Here is a 22,698-nt window from a genome sequence, read left to right as displayed (position 1 = left end):
GAGGATCAATGCCCTGTGTGGTGATAACGAGCCTGTGCCTATGTCCGCAGCAGCCCCACACTGGCGTGCAGCCGATCTCTCATTAGACACATTTGAATAAGCATGGCCGTACATACATAATGTGCATTTTTAAACGTAGCCACATAAACAAATTACATCCCCTTCCTTAATGAGCCTGGTCTGAATTCTGTGACGCACAGCAATGGCTCTGGAACATGTAAGCAATGCTGTCGATCCCCTCCCAAAAGGAAAGAAAAAAAAAAGGATAAAAACAAGTACGGCAAATTAAATGCAAGCTGTTGGCCTCCTCTTTGAGTAGCTAATTAACAGCTTAACCTCCTGGTGCTTTTATGAAAGCCATACAGGGAGGAGTTTGCTAAAAAAACAAAACTGCAGTACAATAAGTCTGCCTGCAGGAGGCGAGAGGAGTGTGGAGCCACAGGGGAACCCAAACAACTATTACAACCACTTGATGACATGTGCACTCACTGGCAAGGTACCATCTGGAAGCTGAATGGGGGCAAATCAGGACCTGCCCTGACCCTACACTCCATTTACCCACAGTAGTGTGTTTACATAACCAGCTTCCATTTAAGACAGACTGGACAATAATTAGTCAGACAAAGATAGGAAAAATCTATTTTAATTTTTTTTATTTTAATTTTAATAAAGCAAAGAGACACGACTAAAGAGGATGATATGATAGAATTTCAACAGGTACATGACCTTCTGCCAGAGTTGGACCAGCTCTAGCACAGGAAGAACCCATTTAAATCACACTGTAGTTGACACGCGTCCTGTACAGTGTCGTAGCCACCTGTATGTTTGTCACATGTTCCCCCGTGATGACGTTAGGCTCCGGTACTCAACCAGAGAAAATCCACTTGTAGAAACGTCAGAGAGTCATCAAAGTGTATGTCTAAACAGGGTACTGTCAAAGTACTTTGTCTGCATGAGAAATACTATGAACAGGATTTGACAGAGTACTGCAGCTCGATCTTGAACTAGATGTACAGTCGGTCGTCCATGTGAGCTAAAGGACAGAGCAGCCGCGCGCCTTACTGCCTCATTTCTCACTCGCCAGCCTGACAACGGCAGCGGGGCCCTGTGAGTCACTGTGATTCTGGACAGGAGAAAGTCTCGTAGATGCAGACATAGAGTAAAAAAGAATTTGGAGCTGGCAGGGAGAAAGGGAGGTGTGTGTGTGAATGAGGAAGACGGTGAGTGGAGGGCACAGGGGTTGTTGGATTAAGATACTGGCAAACACCACTTGTAATGATTAATGCAGTCAGTGGGAATTAAATTCAGAGCAGGGACATTACCCAAACACAATTAGTCTTCAAGAACAAACATCACACCACGCCATGAATGCAGATTCATTACAATTATTGTACGGAGTAGCCCCCGCAAGTTAAAGTGAGTCCAGCTGTGGGGTACAGCACCAGGTCTGCTGTCATTTCACAAAAGTCTCCTCCAGAGTAAAGGTAACTAAAAGTCGTGCTAACTGCTACTGGACGCCACAGACTGTCATCAACTGATCTCCTGCTCCACCTCTTCGCTGACGTAACAGCACAGACACAGAATACATTCTCCTCAGGCTTGAATTATCCAGCTTTCACCCCTGGCATTCTCGGTTTGGTAGTGTAAATATTTCATTACCACATAATTGGTTGCTGCTTCAGGCTACACACACATACACACACACACACACAAAACACGCCTGTGATAGTTGAAAAACACTGCATGTTTCCCGATTATATCCTATTTCCTTTATGTTAAATTTATAAAATGATTTCTGCTAAGGCATCTGTGGGATGTTGCTACGGGGAAACCAGCTCATTAGGACTAGTGTCAATATTTAAAGCAGTCTAACTTAGCTATCTTTATTAGCAGCGCTACACCGCCAGAATGAACTGCACATTCCTTAAATGGCTCTATATTTTAAATGCAAATGAATGAGGGCAGTTGATTGTACAGAACAGCGCTATATGTGAAACATGAAGCAGGCTGTTGAAGTAAAAACTGCTGCTGAGGGTTCTTTGAGCAATTCATACTCCAAACACCCACAGCTTCCACCTGTCATCTCTTTTACACCAGGCAACTAAAAACATGCCAGTGAAACCCTGACACTTCACTTTTGGCCTGGACTGAAACTACAAATGAAGAGCTCCTGCTTTAAAGTGGTATGAACACGTTTGGGTTTTTTTTAAACTTAAACTGTTAAAAATATGATCCTATGAGCCTCCATGTTATTTCCTTTAGCCGTTACCTATGTACGGTACAGACTGTGTAACTAAAGCACATAAAAGCACAGCTGTCGTCGCCCCCTCATAAGGACAAAATGTTGATTTTATTGTCTTCATAAGACCCATTGTAGCCTTTGACCTATGCCCACAGGGAGAAAGTGCACTTCTGTTGAAAAATGGCGCCCCCCCCCCATCCCTTTCCCACGAGCCAACTCCATCACTTATATAGATATGGGCCAGGCTAACACAGTGTTTCTGCGAAGGGTCATTCTGTTGGCCCTGCTCATTAGCAAAAGAAAAAGCATAACTCCACTTTCTATAAAACAGAAACAAAAGTGCTCATTGATCAGGGTGATCAATTTAGGATCGATAACCTAAACCCTCATCGTTGCCAGTGCAGCATAATTGCAGCTGAGATATACAGTGGTTGTCATCACTAAAAATCAAACACACAACAGACTAATTGCAGGAGGTCTTCTGCTTTTGGCCAGGTTGGCAAAACTAGAGAATTACAAATAATCATGTTGCAGCTGAGCAGAGACTCATGAAAACCTGTTCATGTCAACAGCAGATTACATACATTATATACTTCTACAGGAGAGCACCATTTTTACTATGTTATTCACATTATTCATTCAGATTATGGGACAATGTTAGTTTTAACATAATATTCCTATTAATTGTCATAAATTGCCTTAACTTTCAAATATATACATTTTACTGTAGTTTTTTTTTTGTACCTTTCTAATGAAATTAAGTTTTTCATTTAGGTTTAAGGCAATATTGAAGTTTCACTACAATAAAGGAATACCTGTATATTTTAAAAATATACTGTACATATTCTGAATTTTGCAACACCAAAATATATATGCGTATATATGTATATTATATATGTATACTCTATATATAATTGAGATGTATTATTATTTATGACAACATATAGTCATGACATCGTACTTTCTATAAATAATAAAAATCAAATTTTAATGAATATATATATGTAAAGAATTCTTTTCAGCAACTTTAGGTGTCAACAAGAATTCTGTTGTTAAATAATAAAGCACCACAGAGGTAAAAAATCTGGGCTTGCTCTACCCTTTACAGTCTGACAGTCCTGACAACTTGTGTTTAGAAACTCTACCACACCAAGTTGAACACCGAAATCCTCAAAGTGTACTTCAAAACACACCCCCACCCCCACCCTCACCCCCTTCAGTGGTTATTGATTAGGTTAAGCTTTTGTTCCGTAACTGCGCAGCAAATCAAGCATGGTGAGCACTAACCTCAACCCCGGCAGGAAAGTGTTAAAGGTACAACCTGCGTAATTACGGGGCTGTGTTAAGGCAGGAGAGAGGACGCACTCCTCCCTCTCACATATCTCACTCACAGACTGTACAACCAGAGGCAGCGGGGGAGAGGGGTTGGCAGAAGAGCAACGGGAAGTGTATACAGTTTCTAACCACCTCTCACTCCCTCCCTTACTCGCTCTATCCTCCCTCTCAGTGCATTCCCAACCAAAGCGCCGGGGGCGCCATGCTTGTAAAGAAACCACAGCCTTTTGAGTGCCTCTTGTATTTACAAACGGAGGCATGTTGGAATCAAAGGCATTACCACATGACATAACACATTAAAGACTTGGCAGATTGAGAATTTATAGACTGAATAGATAGTGAGTGTGGCAAACAGAAGTGCCAGAGTGGGACCAGATCAGCTAGCTATTGTTGTTGTGAGAGCAAAACTTACCTAGAAAACAGAGCACGGAGAGAGAGGTGAACTGCCGCGGCTCCCTCCTTTCCCCTGCTTGCCTTTCCTTTGAACACACAGCTCTCAGGCTGTGCTCCAGGTGGAGACAGCTATCACTTTCCCATCAACTTCCTGTTCCTCTCGTCTCTCCACCCCCATTCTCTCTGCTCTCTCACTCACCAGTGCACAACTTGGTTTTCTGTGCTTTATGTGAAGAAACACAAAGACGCATCTGTTCCTCTGTCTTTTTGAGTACTTAAATCTGCACAGAGCACATATTTCACTTCTTCTTCTTCTTCCTCCTCTCTCATCCTTCTCCTCCGACACTTTCCCCTGTTACCGTTCTTCCCTAATCTCACCACAGTTTTTATTTCAGCCTCATCAGCAGGGACCTAAAAATAAATGATAAATGGAATATGATATTTTAAAGTCTTTTCTCTTATCTGCTCTTACAGGGGAATAATGGGGTATTTAATCCTGCAGATCCTTCTCAAATTGATTAATCAGCACATGCGGACAATCAAATAAATGATTAATATTCCCCAGTCCAGTGGTCAGACAGTTGCCCCTGAAACCATCAGTAATAATTCAGTAACCCTTCCTCGACCACAGGCTTCAGATAGTCAGCCTCCCTCAGCATCAGAACTTTCAACTCTCCACACAGAAACTCCAGTATGTCAGGCACGCGGCAATCTGCAAATCTACTCACTCTGCCGCTACTGCATCACTAACTGATCAGATCTGTGAGACACGTATGACGCATATAGATTTTGGTGGAATGTTAGCGACAAATTGACCAAGCCTTGCTACATGTCACTGCTGAAAATATGTGTGGATTATTTCAGTGGGACATGTTCTGTTCACGTACGCATTCCTTAACCTCTGTGCTGTACACCTGTGCCCTTGGAAAATGCTGGACAAATTGATGTATGTGCTTCGGTCGTAAATTAAATCTATTTATGAATGAAACGTAGATGTATAAGTGTCAGACAAAGTTAAGACAGAGGTGGATTTACATGAGGAACAATGTAATGAGTTGAGGAGAGATGTCTTCTTGAAGTACATGTCTTTGGTGGATTTTTCTGCACGAACTCTGTGGTGTGTTGTACGCATGGTCTTACACTTGATGTTTAAGTAAGTAACTAAACTAAAGCTTTTAGCTTTTAATTGTGTGAACAATCTTTTTCACACTGGTCTACTATGTAAATACATATTCATATTTTGTACCTGTGTCTGAAATAGTACAGAAGAAAAGACCTCGGTAAAGTCACGTACAGAAAGCTCTACCTGTCTCCAGGTACTGACGGAGAAATGAGCGGTTTAGCAGCGACTCTCCTCGGCCTGACCACACTGAGCACACCCTGTTCTTCTAGTGGACAAAAGGGAGAATTTCCATTGAATGAGGCCTTCTTTTCTGTCCCATTACCCATGCTGTTCTCCCTCCCACAGAGGTCAGTGAACAGCCATCTTCGTGGTGCTCCTCTGCATCTGCCAGCTATAACTGCTATTAATCAGTGAAGGGTCAAAAGCAAGAGGAGAGCACCTCTTTCTCCCCCACATTCGCACCCTTGTTGGGAATGAATGGTGGGGGTGGCTGAAGGGATGGAACGGGTGATACATGTGTGTAAGTGTATGCACATGTATGACTGGGGGGATGGGGTTAAACACTTCTGGTAGGTGTGGAATGTCAGCTTGGGTCCATGTGGACCAATAGCACTGCAGGAGTGGACATGCTCGTCTCCCTGGCATTGCACGGACAGCTGAAGTTATGAAAGGTCAGTGATGAGCTCCAGGAAAACAAACACAAACGCTGTTTCACCACTTCTAGGGGAAAACAGACTTTTGAACGGTGTGACCAACCTGTTGAGTGGATCGGCATGTGCACTTGTCTACTCCAGGTCCAGGAGACCATCACGATTGCGCTGCATTGCATTGGTTTAATACGGCAGCCTGACATTACCAAAGTCATTTAAAATCCATCTTGGGAGACACTGACCTCCAGGGAGTTTACACAGGCTGAGAGCAGGTTGAGGTCTAGCTTTAAGACATATTGATGGCCTTTAACTTGTGTTTGAGAACACGGCAGTGGTGGTGGTGCAATAAGAAACTACACTCTTAGTCTCTGAAAGACCGAGCCCTAATTGCGAGTGGCCATTCAGTTCTCTTGCCAATACGCCCGGTGATATATAGCTTCTGCCTTTAATAGGTACGGGCATAATGTGTAGGGCAGAGCCGTGAAAAAGCCTGCGTTTTATATCAGCATTACTGTTCACTTTGATCTCTTCTGCTTCTCCACTGTTTATAAATCAGCCACACAAATATTTATGAGCCAAACGAAGAAAATGGCCGGCCTGGTTTGTATCTCTGCCCTCCTCTCCTCCCTCCCAATTGCACTCAAACCCCCCGCAGCCCCCCTGCGGCTGATGTGTGGATGAGGCCACCGCAGATGTAGAGCGAGTGTATAGGCCTCTGACCACATCCATCATATCTGTTCTGTCTCTGGCCATTGTGTGGCCTTGGAGATGGCCAACCTAACCAGGGAAACCAGTGAGGCACATTTACCATGAAAAGCTAGCAAAACCAGAGAAAGCACTCAGAGAGTGCAAAGGCCGGTGAGGTTGTGTCAACAGACTCCACTGTCTCAAATCACAAACACACAATAACCTGCAACACCACAACATCTGACTCAAATCAAACTCCACCATTTTTAAAAAGTTTCATGAATTAATTATATTTGTTTTTCATGTGTGAGCGATGAAACCAGTCTTCATCTTACATCTTCCAGTGACTTTTACAGTGTGGCTCGCCATCACACATACACAATCCGTTGCATTAACTTGTCCCTTAAACATTAACAGTTGTAAATTACGGTTCAAAAGTTCCCTGGAGCATAAACAGACTGTGCCTGGGTTTGTTATTATAACATTTGGTTTTTCATTATTTTATCTCCCACTGCTCTTAAACTATTTATGGTTGCAGGGGCCGCGGCCAATCACAGCAGTTAGCAGGCCAGGGCAGTGGACACCTGGTTAGTTTTCTGGTCCATCACAGGGCCGCAGATACAGACAAACAAGCAACAGTCCTGGTGAACTCAGAGGAAATGATCTGCCTAATCCTGCATGTTTTGGACTGTGGGAGGAAACTGTGAAAAACAGAACCTAAAAACTCCATACAGAAAAAAAACAAAACATAATTTACCACAGTGAATCAAACTAGCAATTTCCTTGCTGTAAGGAAAGAGCATCAACTACTCTTCCATCGCGTGGTACAAATAACTATTTAACTACAATATTAAATGTATTTTTAGAATATAATATAAATTTAGAAATGAGTTGGTGCAATTGTGCTAGTACCAATAACCCATCTATAGGGGCAAACAACGACATCCAAACATGCCTCCTAACAGTGCATCACTAGTTCATTAGTAACAAAGCTCAATAAAATGAAAGAGCCATATCCAATACTTATTGCCTGTGCCTCCATTTTTGGTCACCTATTTGTTTCCAGCTGCAGGACACCACAGAGGCCCGGCTCAGGTCTTGTGGATCCATAGGCTTTAATTGCTCCCCTCTGCCCCGACCTCTGATCCAGATCACTCTGATACACAGCATCTCTATTAAATTGGGATGTAGGTAAATATTCGTCTAATGACCCAGTGAGTTCTAGTGACACCATCGAAAGTGGATGAGAGGAAAAAAAAATCAATTGTCTTTTTTCTTTTTCTCCTTCACAGATGCTGATAGTTTCCCCTTTATCTGAGGTCCAACTCCAAAAAGGAAGCTCATAGGCCGCGCAACAAAGAGTGTCTCCTCTGATTTTGGCAGGAGTCTAGATTTTTTGGTATTAAAATTCTTGGCTGAGAGGAAAATATCTATTAAACAGGCTTGGGATCGTCCTTCGAGAAACTTATCAGGTTTAATCAACCTTCTTTAAAAGACAGTCTTAATCTAAACCAAACCAGAATGTTTTTTCTTCAACCCAGACACTAGATAATTTAAAAGATAACACGGTTGAAATAGTGAGAGGACCAATTGGATCACACTGAACAGAACCTTACTCCAGCAATGAAAGTGTGTGTGTGTGTGTGTGTGTGTGTGCACATACAGTAAAAGCTACTGTGTCTGTGGGCAGAGTGGATGGGGCAAGGGGGCTGGAGGAGGAAGGTGGGAGGGCAGGGGGGTGGCAGTGGTGGATGGACTTGTCGATCGATGCAGTGATTGGCAGTTAATGGCTTTTCCTGTTCTGCCTTGGTAACCCTGGCCTGATGGCTGTAGCCTCTGATCAGAGATGGCAGATGGTGTTTGATTTTCGTATATAAAGGGATGACTTTGTGGAGATGGCTTCATCATGTTTAATGATTTAAAAGTTGAATACTGGGAATAGACCAGTGCTGGATCTCTCATTTAGAAATAAACCCTTAACCTTTTTTCCAGATGCAACGAATGAGCTTTCCTAACTGCTTTCAACTCTTCTGGTTCGCATTTGACTTTCAGTCACTAAATCCTGCACTGACTAATCATCTGAATGAAGAATTCAAATTAGAAAGGCAAACCATGTGTCCAGAATACTGCTTCAAATGGAGGGATATTTTGTCTGCTGTGAAACAAAACACCCTTTTCCTACAAAACGTCAGCAAACGTACAGGTCTTTGTGGCGTTCTTGTTTTCATGCAAATGCCTGCATTGATTATTTGAATAATTATTTGAATTTCAGATCATCTCCCCCTCTTATTAAGAAACTTTAACGGCTCTCAGACATCGGTACTGGAACAGTAGCTGCACAGACACCCTTATGCTTCATATTATTTCAACATGACTATTCCAACCCACCAGGCATAAATTAATGGAAATTCCTATCTAGTGACAGACGTGGGCCATCTGAAGGAGCATCCAAATTGTTCTGCAGCGTTTAATTTTAGAGGAAACTGTTGACAGAATGCAATGGGTGACATTAGAAAAAAAGAGTGTGGCTGGCAGGGGAGGCAGAGAGGAATCGTAGTATATGATCTGGGAGGGAGTTCACTGGCCATGGAGACTTCCTCTACTGTCTGAGTCTGAGAAGTGATCTCAGAGGGAAAATCTTTTTTTTTTAATCATCAGGAGAGAGACTATCAAATACAAATGTGTGAAGGCAGCTGCGTAGACTCAACAAAATCCCATGCTATAGTTCTAGTAAAGAAAGCTTGGGAAAACCATGGAGCATATATTCAGATTAGTCTGGAGTAGAATTTTTAACATTGGTACCTTTCATATTTACACAAGAACACAAAAAAAATCTGAATATGGACTATGGAAATTGTATAAGCTATGGTATTTTTTTAAAAGCAGATTTCATTTGGATTTCACTGGTAACCAAATGTATGTGCTGCTGCACTCTCAACATTAAAATACCAGGACCTTGTAACTTAAGCCAAAAACTTCTCTACACAAAGTCACGTACTTCTGCCTGACATATTTTTCAACCAGAGGACTTGTCTTGTGTAGATAATCAGTGATTGCATGGCCTCTGGTGGAGTCCCACCACATAACTATGTGTATCTCATATCTATATATAGAAAACACAAGAAGGTTGAGTTCAAGGTGAGCAAGGAAAAAAGGAGACATGATATTTACACCCCCACCTCACCACTACCATCACCACCACTTTTCTTTTCTGGGCATGGAGTTGTCATGAAGGAATGTGAAGGCCATAAAGTATCAGTGCCCTTGAGAAGCTAAAGAGCATTCTTGTCCCCAACTCTTAAAGCTGTCTCCTTCTCTTTCTCTCACTATCACTTTCCTCAGCCCACTCCCCCTTTACTCACACACACACACACACACACACACACACCAAGTTTCAGTTAGAATGCAGATGTTGAAGACGGCACCCATGGGAAAGATAACACTGGGGAACATTCCTGGGGTTAAAAAAGAACATTTTCCCAATAAGCCTCATCTGAGAGCCGTGTAATTGCCTCGGTTCCTGTACTTCACCTCTGTCCCCTGGTGTTTTCTCCCCTACACCATCCAATCATGACCCTTTATGTAAATATTTTATAATTTTAAACAATAATTTAAAGCATGTAATCTATTTTTGCTCATTTATTGACTTCACTATTTGCCCTCCTTCCCTTCCATATTTTAGCATTCAGGAATATAAGGCATGATGAGAAAACAAGGTGGGAAACGATCTTTTCCAGAGCCTGTTGTAAAACCCACATGACACCCTAGGCTGCACTGCTTAATTACAAAAGGATGAAATCTTTTCTTCTACATCTGGAAATACCATAGTCCGCATCGGCCTGATAGATTTACAGCTCCTGGTTCAAAACTTTGCTCTCCAGCACACAACAATTAAGTACAACACGGATGGACAGTCAGTGCCACAAACTCCGGGAGGAGTCGAACAGTTTTCTTTTTTTATATCCCTTTAAAAGTGGCCTATCAGGCTTCATGGTTTCAAACAAAAACAGCTCTATCTTGTCGTACAACGGCAATGGCAAAACTAAATGGATTTCTATGGAACAGAGTACTTTTATGCAGAGCTTGCACGACATAACCCATGTAGAAACAGCTGCTGTGTGGAGAGAAAGAGGGAGGACATTTGTAAGTTCTGCAATCCAACGGTAATCAATGCACCACAAAATGTAAAGACCTTAGGGGTAGATTTGTTTAAACTAAGAAAAAGCAAAGTAACAAAAAAAAAAAAAAAAAAAAACTGCACACCTCAGGGCAATTTATGGCCCAGTGATGTAAATCAAGCATAGGTTTTTAAATCCTGCTTATAGCTAACAGCAAATCCAACAGGTTTTGAACCAAAGCACTGCATGGGTTTAAAAACTTCATTTGTGTAATAGGTGTAAAATGACTCAGTACAGCGTGGATATTGTATCCCCCTCCCTGAACACCCTTTCAGACATACAAGAGGAACATTACATGTCAAGGGGAATAAAACAGTCAGGGTTCCATATCCATCACTCTCTAACATTAATCTCTCCCATGACTCTAATCTAGAGGCTGAAGACAAACAGAATAGTGGTCCCCGTGTGCTCATCCTGGTACCTAAGACATCCTCCTTTCTGCTCATCTGTCTCTTCACCCAAACTTGCTTTCATGTGCAGCTCCACCAAAACACAGACCTCAGAGCAGTAGAGTAGTTTTGTGGCCCTGACCACTCGGGGGCCGTTAATCTGGTGGCTAAGCCACTGATGTATTGATGGCTCAAAGCCGGTAAGTCTGCCTGCCTGTCCAGCTCAGAGGCTACATAGATTCACAGAAGTTGTCATCTGGTCTAATCCAAGCTGCACTTAACTGCAGGTATTGCAGTTATCATTGCAAATGGTGATGTTGCACTGGCATTTGTTCCCAGTGTGCAGACCACTTCAGGAAGCTGGTGTTTTAGTGTTAGCTGTCAGTCATATTTAAATCCAGACAGGTAACTGCTCACCAAACAACACATACAACCTGCGTTGAACGAATCCAGTGTCTGTGAACACACCAGTGAATACACATGTATTCATGTTCGTCTGGGATGATAGCCACTAATTTACCAAGGCAAGATATGTATATGTATACCTCTGTCTAACACAGACACAGGGTGGAAAACCTATAGTCTGAGATGCTCCATGCTGTCCTTTTACCTCTGGTAACTGTGGCAAATGCCCAGTAAACAAGAAAGGGAGTGACATACTGTACTAGGTCTCCGTCTCTGTGCTACCTTAACTGTGATGTTTATAGCTTCAGCCACACTAACTACCACAATAACTACTACAGCACTAGTAAAGCTGCAGCATGTGTCGTTCTGTTAGACCCAGCAGCAGCAGCAGCAGCAGCTGAACCATGGGTCAAAGCCTGACCTTTTCCCTGGATTTTCTTAGGGGGTGGGATCTGAAAGACTGTAAAATTTTTGCACACTGCCAACCCACCAGCACCTCTACCCCTTTATTTGTGTGATGGCTCCTCGCTCTAATCCAGCCTGATTTTCTTCTGCATGAAACTCATCCACGTTCTGCTCGACCTGCAGTCAGCAAGATCCATTTCAGGTGTTAGCCTGGAGTACGCTGAAACACGCAGGGGTAACTGTGCTCGAGGATGTCGGGGACTGTTCTTAGTCAGATGTGACGCTGTTCATGGCAGTGTTCTGTGCCTGTGATTTATCACATTATAGCGATCAGAATTAAACATTCTATGATTTCTTCCCTGCTATTTTGTGGCACTCCAGATAAGAAAGGTATTCAAGGGTGTGAGTGTGTTTGTGTATACGTTCACATGCTTGTGCATGTGAAAGGGGAGAATGGACTGTCTCCCAGGATGTGCAGCAAGCGCTTTATTAGAGCGGTAGTACCAGTAAATCAGAGCTCAGCTCTTCCTGGAACTGCTGCAACCTTTCCCACTGAGCGCTATTACTGAACAATCATAGGCTAGCCATGATAATTAGCAGAGTGTCTATCGTTCCAACCCCCTGCCCCCCCACTCGCTTTCTCCTGTGTGTGTGGGACTGTGAGTGTGTGCGTGTCTCCATCATTTCTACGCCTCCTCTTCTTTAAAATGTCTGATGGGAGAGTGGACACGACCAGGAGCCTGTGAATTGTCATGTTTGCCAAAGGACATCTCACATTACCTGCTGTTCAAGAAATGGCCACAGCGATGACTCGGGCTTATTCCTTTACTACACAGATGCTTAGGCAACACGGAGGTGACCAGAGTTCCTCCTGCCGCTGGAATGAAGAGCTGAACAAATACCAATTCTGTCTTAAAGAGAATAAAACACAGGGCTCGTTTTGATTAGAGCACTGCAACTTAATATCCATGAGGATTTAAGTCAATCCTGGTAGTTAGTCATTAATGGGAAGAGGTCATCACGCCCTGCATTCCTGAATGAGGAGCAAAGGCTTCTGCTGAGTAGGATCATTAGTGAAACACCTTAATGCCTTTCTATGTAACCACTAATCCCTTGATTTACATTACAGCCTCCTATTTTCCTCAATTATGTTTCCTTTTGATTATTTGTGTTTGTGCAGAGTGTGGACATTTTCTTTCCTCAGCGCTCACTGATTCTTTTGAATTGCAGCGAAGGGTAAAATAAGAGCAACAACAGCTTCCAAGATACAGATGTATTGTGTTTGTTAATGGACTCCACTTAACACAAAGTTAGTGCACTCAAAGGTGCAGCGTATATGACCAAAACCATTGCTCTCATATGTAAGCCTGATTGTGTGTGTGTGTGTGTGTGTGTGTGATTGACATTCTAGGGCAGTGAGAGAGACAGATCAAAAGTTTGTACAGTTGCGTGTGTGTATGTGTGAGCTCAATGGAGCAGGACCAGGACAGAGGGAGGGGTGACAGGACTTTGTTGGTTACAGATTCCCCATCTGATAGTTGCGGCACTTTCTCCTTTTCTTTCCTAGGCCAAGCGGCATCTGGAGTGGATTTTGTGCTAGCAGACACCGAGGAACATGATTACATTCGGCTAACTGCGTACTAAACTGATTATGCATGTGCCAAGCTAATGGACTACATTTGCAAGAGGAAAAATAACATCCAATCAATCTCAATTACCGCCAATTGCACCAGCCCCCGAGACAAGGAAGGTAGCCAGCTAAGTCCCTGCTGCTCCTCCCCTTTCCGCCAACCCTTGACTGGAAACTAAGGCCTGTGGCCGGGCCTGGTTAGGCACCACCCATTCTGTCTGGCCAGAGAAGCTGAGGCCTTAAAGCTGAATTAATGCCACTCATCTCACCTCCAAACAAGCAAAAACAAAACCTCCAAGGCTAAGCGTTAGCAGTGCAGGGACTATCATGTTGATCTGGGTAATGTATATGGTCAGATCTAAAGTAAGAGCAGAAGATAGGTTTGTTTAAAATAAAGACAGCCCACGGAACCACGTTATTTCATTTTACAAACACAATATACAAACTAAGGCTCGGGTCATCTGCACGGCAAGCAAACCCATCTGTTTATGTTTAGCAGTGACCACATCTGGAAAAGATGGGTAAGCATCCAGTTATCATGGGGGCAGCTTCAACTTTTCTGTAAAAGCAGGGTGAAAGTTAGTTTGAGAGTGCAGTGGAGAGTTGGCAAATAACAAGAATAATTCTTAGAAAGGCTAAGTCTCAACGGAGCGGGGCGATGGAGACAGCTTCACCCCCCACTGTGTGTCGGTCGGTGTGGTTAGGATGGCTTGCTGGATCTTTCTGTGGTCTTTTGGAACATTCCAATACATGGGTTGGTGGGGGTGATATTTTTAGAAAGCCCTAATATGTGCCGCATACCACAGACTCTCAAATTATCCCATCCAGCTCAGCCCTCAGTTTAAACCTTCCTTTTTAATTCCAGTAATTACAGGCTCCAATTTATATGGGGCTGTGCACACAAAGGGCCTGTTTAATGCAAACCAGTTTGATTTGGGCGAAGTGTCCCAAGCATCTCCCACATCTTACAGCCTGTTTATGCTGACTTGATGATTTATTTTCTCCCCAGAAAGGTTAGAATGGTGCCATGTGCATCAGATTTCTTTGGTGAGGAATAAATGAATGGTAATTTTCCCTTACTCCTTTTGCATAATATACAAAGTCGGGTTTACAAGCTGGTGTGCCACGGAGGGTTTGCCCCTGTCAGTTCTTCGACCAGGACAGTAAATCCGACCCAGTACAGAATGTCGCACAGTAGCAGCGACACCGTCAAACTGCAAATGAGCGCAGCCAAGAAAACACAGAAACATGTGCTCATCCACTAATCACACTGGTTGAGTCATAAAATATTGTAACAGCTCTTGTCAGCTCTCAAACATCTCTGTTGCCTCTACAGCTTATAGAGAATGCAATGTTTTTTAACATAAAATGCAGCTATATTTGGGCAGAACCACATTTAACCAGGGGATCACTTGGCCTCAAGAATATGGAAACAACTTAAGAGGCTTAAGTCATTAAACTATCATGCCTGGATGTTCTGTTCATTTTTAATCCCCTGCAGCCTGAACAGCCTGAACAGTCTGCTCTAAAAGAAAATGAAACAAACAGCGCAATTTTGTCTAAAAGCAAAGTGGAGCGTACACAGGTAATGCATCACAGGCAGAACATTCTTTTGAATATTCACATTGGTCAGTCATTCTATTCTGGGCCAATGTGTTCAGCAGTTATGGTCAAGAGAATACGCTCATACACATCAACACAGAATAGAGACTTTATTTTTATTTCAGTGCAAATTAAACTCAGATGGGACAAATGTCCACCAGGATAATGGATGTAGACCCTCAGAAGGACTGGGGATTTTTTTCTTTTCTTTAATGACTGTTTTGATAGGGTGTATTTCACATTATTTTTTATAATTTTCTTAAAGCTACCCCTGATGCCATAATTGAACTTTTTAATAGCTTACATTTCCAAAAAGGTCACCCTTAAAGACTACATAAATGTAAGTTAAGAAAGTTTTTAAAGGTAATGCCCTGAGGGAGACAATGTTAGTGTTATAGATGTATATGTCCGCTTGCACCTATGCCAGTTTGGGTTAAGTGCAGAGTGGCCGAAGCCGCAGACACACAGGATAGGTAACTAAATGGAATCAGGCCTGTTAGATTTATGGCCATTTGTTCTGAGAGTGTTCATCCATTGGCTATTATGGAATGATTAGAAGAGAAGGTGAAGCTCCAAGTCCAGCAAAAATCAATACGGCTGTCGAGAACGATTCAGCCTTTCCCGCTCTGAGAAGTATTAGCACCAAACCTCTGTCTCCTCGCACTTCTTCATTCGTCTCCCAGAGATTCAGACCCTAAGCCTGTGAACCAGCTCCACCTGCCATGTTCTTCCCATGGCACATTACAATGTAGTAAGCCAACAGGAAGGAGATCAGTAACACATTTAAGGGTCTTTACAAGAGGCAGGAAGGTATGTTAGAATGAAAACAGATTTGTGGTATCAACTAAATTTCCAGAAAGGTTGGTGCAGTAACTTTTAACTTGTAATTTGTTAAAGCAGTTGAACCTTTAATCTTAAAACACAAGTTCTAAAAAAATAATGTTCTTTGATTAACTACATTCTATTTGTTAAACAGATACACATTAAAGCAATATTTTCCTTGAACACATTAAAAAGTGGTAAAGATCCATTATATGACAACCCCTAATTTTAATATATGTTAAAATAGCCAGTTTCTTCCGTTGGTTTAACATAGGAATCATCCTTTGACATTCATTTACAATTTTAACTACATGGGATTACTTCTCCAGACCTATTGCTATGTTAAAATTACATTAATGCATTTAGCAGACATGTTTATCCAACTTGTATAAGGCAGAGTGACGTACATCTCAGTGGGGCTCAAACCTAGGACCGTCTGCGTGCACAGCAGATGTAATAATTGGAACTATGCTTTAATGTAATCGTTTTATTTCGCCATTTTTTCCAGTTTAAGAAAGGTTCAACTGATTCACCAAACTACAGACTATAGTTGTAGATTGTATTTTAGTTACTCATCAATTCTTCCGTGTTGTGTAATCCTATACAGATTGTTGACGACTGTTGGATGGGGTTAGAAAAAAAGAAAATAAATTACCTTGTAGAGTTTGAGGCTTGCCTCATGTCGGGAATTGACAGTGTGCATCCTCAGCTTCTCCAGGCTGTTGGTGTAGTAGTCACAGGCGTTGCACTTCAGGTGCACAGGGTTGCCGATGGCTACACACTTGAGGCGCCATTCATTGCCTTTGCCACCTTCTTTAATGTGGGCTACAAGCTGGTACTTCTGCACATGCTTGTCCGTCTTGCAGTGCAGCTGAAAGTTGGCCTTGAGCTGAGTGGTGTAGTGGCACAACTTGCACTGGTGGGAGTCACCCACCACGGCGCGCCATTCATCCTCCGGTAGGCTGCGTTCAGCTCCCATATGCATGCCAAGCACATCCAAGTTGTCAGTTGTGAAGTGGTTGCACACAGCACACTGAAAGAGCTTGAGGGAGGGATCACTGGTCTGTGAGAGACTTTCTCCCAGGGTCATCAGTTCTTCACTCACCAACTGCCCTGCGCCCAATCGCACGTCCATAGGAAGCTCACCAGCGACTAAAAAGAAAGGGAGCAGGAGAGACACAGGTGGTGGGTAAGCTGCATTCCCACAAAAATAGATAATTCATTTTTAATTTTGGAACCAACAGTGAACCATTGTCTAGAATTTAACTTAAACTAATTGACTTTGTGAAAATCATTAGTTTGCTATATACAGCCTCAGTACACAGTTTATTTTCACTGTCGGAGCTCATTGATGTGATACTCTAAATACCTTTGTAATCAGAGGTGTTTAAATGCCTCATGTATTAATTTTAGTAGTAAAATAGATCTGATTTGAACAATATGATGGCAAACCACCAGTGGACCATCAGCAAATAAATGTACACATTTATTTGTCTCGTGTCTCTCCATGACATATCTGTAAATCAATTTCATTGGCTACAAAGTACAGTTAATTTATCACTTCTGAAGAATTAGGAACTTCCCAAACACACTTTACTGTAAATCAAATCCATCGCCCTTTTCACAGAATAATAATGCAAATATTCTACTTCTCAGCTTGAATTATTTCTCTGTGGATTGCTCCTAAATCAATATAGACACCCAACAGATTAATTGTTGTTGGTACTGAGTCAATATGTTGCAGATGAGGGGAAACACAGCAAGCACATATCCTATGACACCAACCACAGAATTGATGTCTATACAGCTATACTGTACTGTGTGGAAGCGGTGACATTAAAAATGAAGCAAAGGGGTGAGACTTTTTTTTTCTTTGCTTCCTCAACTTTAATCTTTCAGAGTCTAGACTGAGCATGGAGGCATGACCCTGCCTGGCTTTACACTAAATTAATTCCACTGGCTCTTTTTTATTTATTGCTGCAGTATACAGGCTGCACTGGACTTTTTTTTCTTCCATTACCTGAGTTTTTATGGCCAGGGGAGGGAGACCTTTGAGTAGCCTTTTGAAATCATTACAGACCTGGTCTCTCAGACATCACTCTTCCAGTCATTGTTTTTAATAAATACAGTACACATGCACACTAGCCTGGATGCTATTCACCATAACGTCCGTTCTTGAATCTTACCCCCTTAATATCTACCTCTACTATACAAATACAATAATACAGACATATGAAGTAATACACATAGTATGAAGTTATATTATGCTGATATATTGCCAATGTATCCCTATCACCTTTATTCAGGGTGATTTTTAAATATTTAGCTCAAGGTCACTATGTCACTGTTAAAAACGTAATAAGTAACATGAAGAACTGTAGTCTAGATAGGTATTTAATTGATATTTAAGTTGATATTTAATGAAGAACTGTAGTCTAGATAGGTATTGTTGATATTTTAAAAAATCGCTTAAACCATAGATTCTTACCCAGTCCTGGAGCCAGGGCACCCATGTTGGGATCCAGATGAAAGCTTCCCATTAGGAACTGGGCCTCTGCACTATTTGGATCAATCTTCAGGCCTGGTGGAAGGCTCATATTCTGAGTCAGGTAGTATTGGTACAGCTCAGCCTCAGACGGTGAAGGCATGGCTCCCAAGCCAAGCCGGCTGTGCTGCATTTGAGTCACATTCTGCTGGAGGAGCATCATGTTGTGCATGTGCTTCTCACTCGTCATGTGGATCCGCAGGTTCCGTGCCACGTTGGTTTCGTAGTCGCATACCTCACACCGCCATGTAGGTTTGCTCTTCAACTTGGTTGGAGAAGGTGTCCCACAGGGTCCAGCCATATGGGTAGAGGACTGTGTAGGATGGTGGTGAGAGGGGTGATGGCTACTGGCCTGGGTCACTGAAGGTACAGCGACCACTCCTCCCGGGTTATGCCCGAACACCTGCTCTTGTGCAGGTCCAATTGAGCCTCCATTTTGTAGTGACTGCATGTTATTCAGGTGCTTGTCAGACTGCATGTGGATGCTTAGGTTGCCCTTTGTGGTTGTAGAATAGTTACACACCTAGAAAACAAATATTTTCTCTTGAATTATGTCTGCAATGAATATAAACACTGTTGTATTTAATAAGAATGAACAAGAAATATTTGCTCTACAACATATGTCAAAATGTTTGATACGCACCTCACAGCGAAAGGGCTTGTATCCACAGGTATAGCTCTCTCCACGAGCCAGACGAGGGTGGGACTGACCACTGCTGCAGTACATGCAGGAGCCACCAGAGTCTGGGTGCTTCTCTTTCATGTGGGCCTCCAACGTCTGCTGGTACTTGTAATGCCAGTTGCATTTGGGACACTTCAGTGTCTTGCAAGAGTTGCGTGAATGCATCATGGTCATGTGACCACCTAAGGAACGTGAGGAACCCAAGACAGTGTCACATTTAGGGCATTCAACCCCACTTCCTGTGATGCCACCAGACCCATGGTTTTGAGAACACTCACCCATTCCGGTTACATCGCAGGAGCCTGCTGAAAGAGGGTGCGAGTGTCCATGAGATGAAGGGTGGAGGTGATGATGATGATGGAGCATGTGGTGATGGTGCAAAAGTGTTCCATTTTCCTCTTCACCTTCTGCTGGGCAATCATTTGGTTCTGGAGCTGTGGCACTATCTCGATTGGCACTTTCATCAGCAGCGGCATTGGAGGACAGAGGTGAGGAGGAAGTGCCAGCAGTGTCATCCTCGCTCCTTCTGACAGCAGCTGCTGCCATTGCCATGGGAACAGGGGGTCCCTGGCAGTTAAAGCTCAGAGGGAGCTCTGAGGTCCTCCCCCCACCATCTGCAGCTGAACCATCTTCCTTTACAGAGGAGCAAATGGAAGCAGGGGTTTTGCTGTTGGGTGCGGAACTGACCACAGAGGTGCAGGCAGAAGGCTGAAGTGAGCTATTAGGCATTAATAAAGGAGATTTGGAAATGCTTTGGTTTGAGACAGCTGGTTCCCCCACTTCACTCCCACCACTGCTACTGTTACCACCACAAGCTACTCCAGTGCTTTCTGCTTCGACCTCATTTTTTTCTTCTCCTAATAACAGTCCTTCTTCCTTTACACCCACCACCTGGTTTGATAGGTGTGCCTTGCTTTCATTGCCTTCTTTTTCCACGTCCTCTCCCTGTCGTGTTAACTCAGTCTCCTCTATTCTCCCTCCCTGTTTAGACAGGGCACTGGAGTCTTTGGCAGTGCCTGGGGATGAGGTTGCAATAGATGCTTTGGGAACGCTCATCCCTCCTAGAGAGAGGACTGAGCTTACTGGGGTTTGCTGTTGCTGTGGTTTTTGGAGGCTAGAATCAGAGTCTTTATTCATCAGAATTTCACTGCCCCCACTACTGCTTCCAGGCTCCAAATGGACACCACTAAATGTGCCATAGAAGCTCTGGCCAGAGTTCATAGGGTGCAGGTTAGGTGGCAGAGAAGTACTCTTCGTTTTTGGTTCCAGGAAACTAATTAGGGGCTCTTTGTCTTTTCCAATGCCCTGGATGATGGCAGATGCTTGCTTGTCCCTTAGCAGGCGCTGTTCGTCCTCACACAGTGTCATTCGGTGATCATGGACAGCATGGGTGACAAAGGAACGCACGTAGCCAAAGGACAGCTTGCAGAGGAAACACATAAGAATGGGCTTTCCCTTACCATAAAGGGCTATCCCATCAAATTTGGAGAAATCCACATTGTTTGGAACATCTTTGGATACACAGGACTTCTTGGCAGACCCATCGCTGTTTAGGTAATCTTTGTTGCTTTTGTGTCGCACATCGAAGACACGAAAACTGTGCAGGACAGGGCTGAGGCCTGCCATAGATGAGGTATTGGGGAAACCTTGGTTTGAATTGCCAAACCACTTCCCGAAGGACGAGGCTATGTGAAATGTGTTGATGATCTGAGGGTAGACCGAACATGAAGAACCAGATGGTTCACCTAGTTTCCCCCCACTGGTAAGCGAATTTGTTGGAAGTAGGCCGGGAACCACACCTCCACCACTTTGGATCAACTGATTTAGGCTCTCGACAATGTACGCTGACCCATCTGGCTGGTAGACAATCTCTCCAGCTAGATTTTCCACATCACTGCTCTCGTCTTCCTCTTCCTCTTCACCATCCTCACTGCCACTCTCAGGAGTTACCCGCTGTTGTGTGGGTTGGTGTCGCAAAAGAGTGGGCATGCCCCCTACACCTGAGGCCATTGGCATCCCAGAAAAGGGTTGAAGGCTTGGGAAACAACTGTCAATCTCCATTTCATCCAAGTCTTCAGAGTCTTCCTCTTCTCCACAGCTCACTCCCTCCTGCTCCTCTTCTTCAACAGCCTCTTCTCTGCGATGCAGCTGCCTTGTAGTAGGACAACCACTGTGGGTTTGGGCTAATGTCTGTTTTTGCTGATGATTCTGGGACTGTAATTCTCTTATACCTTCATTAGTTGTACTGGGATTTGGGGTATGTGAAGCATAGGAAGTAGAAAGTGACAGAGGGTCCAGAGAAGGAGCCTGGTTGTTGCAGGGGACCTGTGAGCTAGAGTGATCGTTCCAGGGCTGTGGTAGCTGCTGCTGCTGCTGGGAGGAGCTGAGCCCATCGTCTGTCCCAGAAACTACGGGAGACTCACAGCTGTCCATGCTGATGCCTACATGAGGCGTTCATCGCATCCAGGCCTGCAGAGACACAGCATAGGCATAGTTAGGTGATGTCTTTTTTCTGCATGACTATGCCAAGACTTTTTCCAACAATTACAAAATGGGTTTTAAACATTCAGCTGGTATGTCTCTTAAATAGATTACAAAAAAGATGAACTGTTGAGTAGCATATCTCTTTTATGCAGTAGGGATTGGGAATACTGATGTCATCATGTAATGATTGATTTAAAGTTTAAATTGAAGAAAAGTGGGTTTTTTTCTGATAGATTTATTCTTTGGTCTGAAAAGTAAAAGGTATAAGAAAATTACAAATTTGCAAATTTAATTTTTATTAGGATCATCATCGGTATTCTAAGAACAACTATAATATACTTGAAAATAAATTAAAAAGGAATGGGCCTTTTTTAATTTTTTCATACATATTTCTAACCTTACATTTTTAAATCCTATATTTTTTTCCATAGAGAATAAAATACAAAAAAGTCTCACTCAAACTGATTATTTGGTACATTATAGACACTATGAATATATATATAGACACATCAGCAAACTGAACTTTACCACTAAAAAACTGAATAAATAATATATAAAAATACTGTATTATTACCATCTTCCAGTTGTTTTCAAATTAGAATATCCCATTATAAAACAATACTGTTATTGTTAAAATACTCTGTATCTACAAGCTGAATAGCAATAAAAGGCTGAGCCTTAAATACATTTATTGGAATTTGATTTCAGTGCAACTGTGTTTATACCTTTATCCAATAACTTTCACTGGCTTCAAAAACACTAGCCACCCTCAGCCTCTAAAATAATAAGTGGGATCTGAGGTTTCTGGAGCTGGCCATGCCCCGAGCATCTGAGAGGCCCAGCACAGGCTGCAATTTAGAGTGCAGAAGAGATAAAATGATAGCGCTAGATACTGCTGAGCTAATAATTTTATTAAAGGGATGCAGCCAACATTGATTAAAGGGGGTAATCGGGCTGAAACCAATAACTCCAGGCTGCCCTTTAACCCACTATCACTGAATATTACATGAGCAAAGTTTCCCGGCATCAAGCTCACTGCCATGTCCCGCTTGATTAGCACATTCACTGCTTGGACTTGATTTATTTACTTATTTACTTAGAGATGCAAATTTAGGCTGTGATCAGA

At 42.8% G+C, this 22,698-nt stretch overlaps 1 protein-coding gene across 1 annotated transcript in view; it reads right to left on the bottom strand.

The window, feature by feature from the left end:
* zfhx3b (zinc finger homeobox 3b) overlaps positions 1-22,698 on the bottom strand; it is a 126,543-nt gene that overhangs the window by 58,005 nt on the left and 45,840 nt on the right. Inside the window, exons 2-4 of the mRNA XM_017032549.2 lie at positions 19,050-21,557; positions 18,350-18,929; positions 16,517-17,013 (exon numbers count right to left, since the gene is read on the bottom strand). Coding sequence (XP_016888038.1) covers positions 16,517-17,013; positions 18,350-18,929; positions 19,050-21,521 — 3,549 coding nt within the window. The 5' untranslated portion in view covers positions 21,522-21,557. The remainder of the gene's footprint in view (positions 1-16,516; positions 17,014-18,349; positions 18,930-19,049; positions 21,558-22,698) is intronic.

Source organism: Cynoglossus semilaevis, chromosome 5 (genome assembly GCF_000523025.1).
Source record: "Cynoglossus semilaevis isolate Cse_v1.0 chromosome 5, Cse_v1.0, whole genome shotgun sequence".
Lineage (NCBI taxonomy): Eukaryota > Metazoa > Chordata > Actinopteri > Pleuronectiformes > Cynoglossidae > Cynoglossus > Cynoglossus semilaevis.
This window is presented reverse-complemented; position numbering and strand designations above follow the sequence as displayed.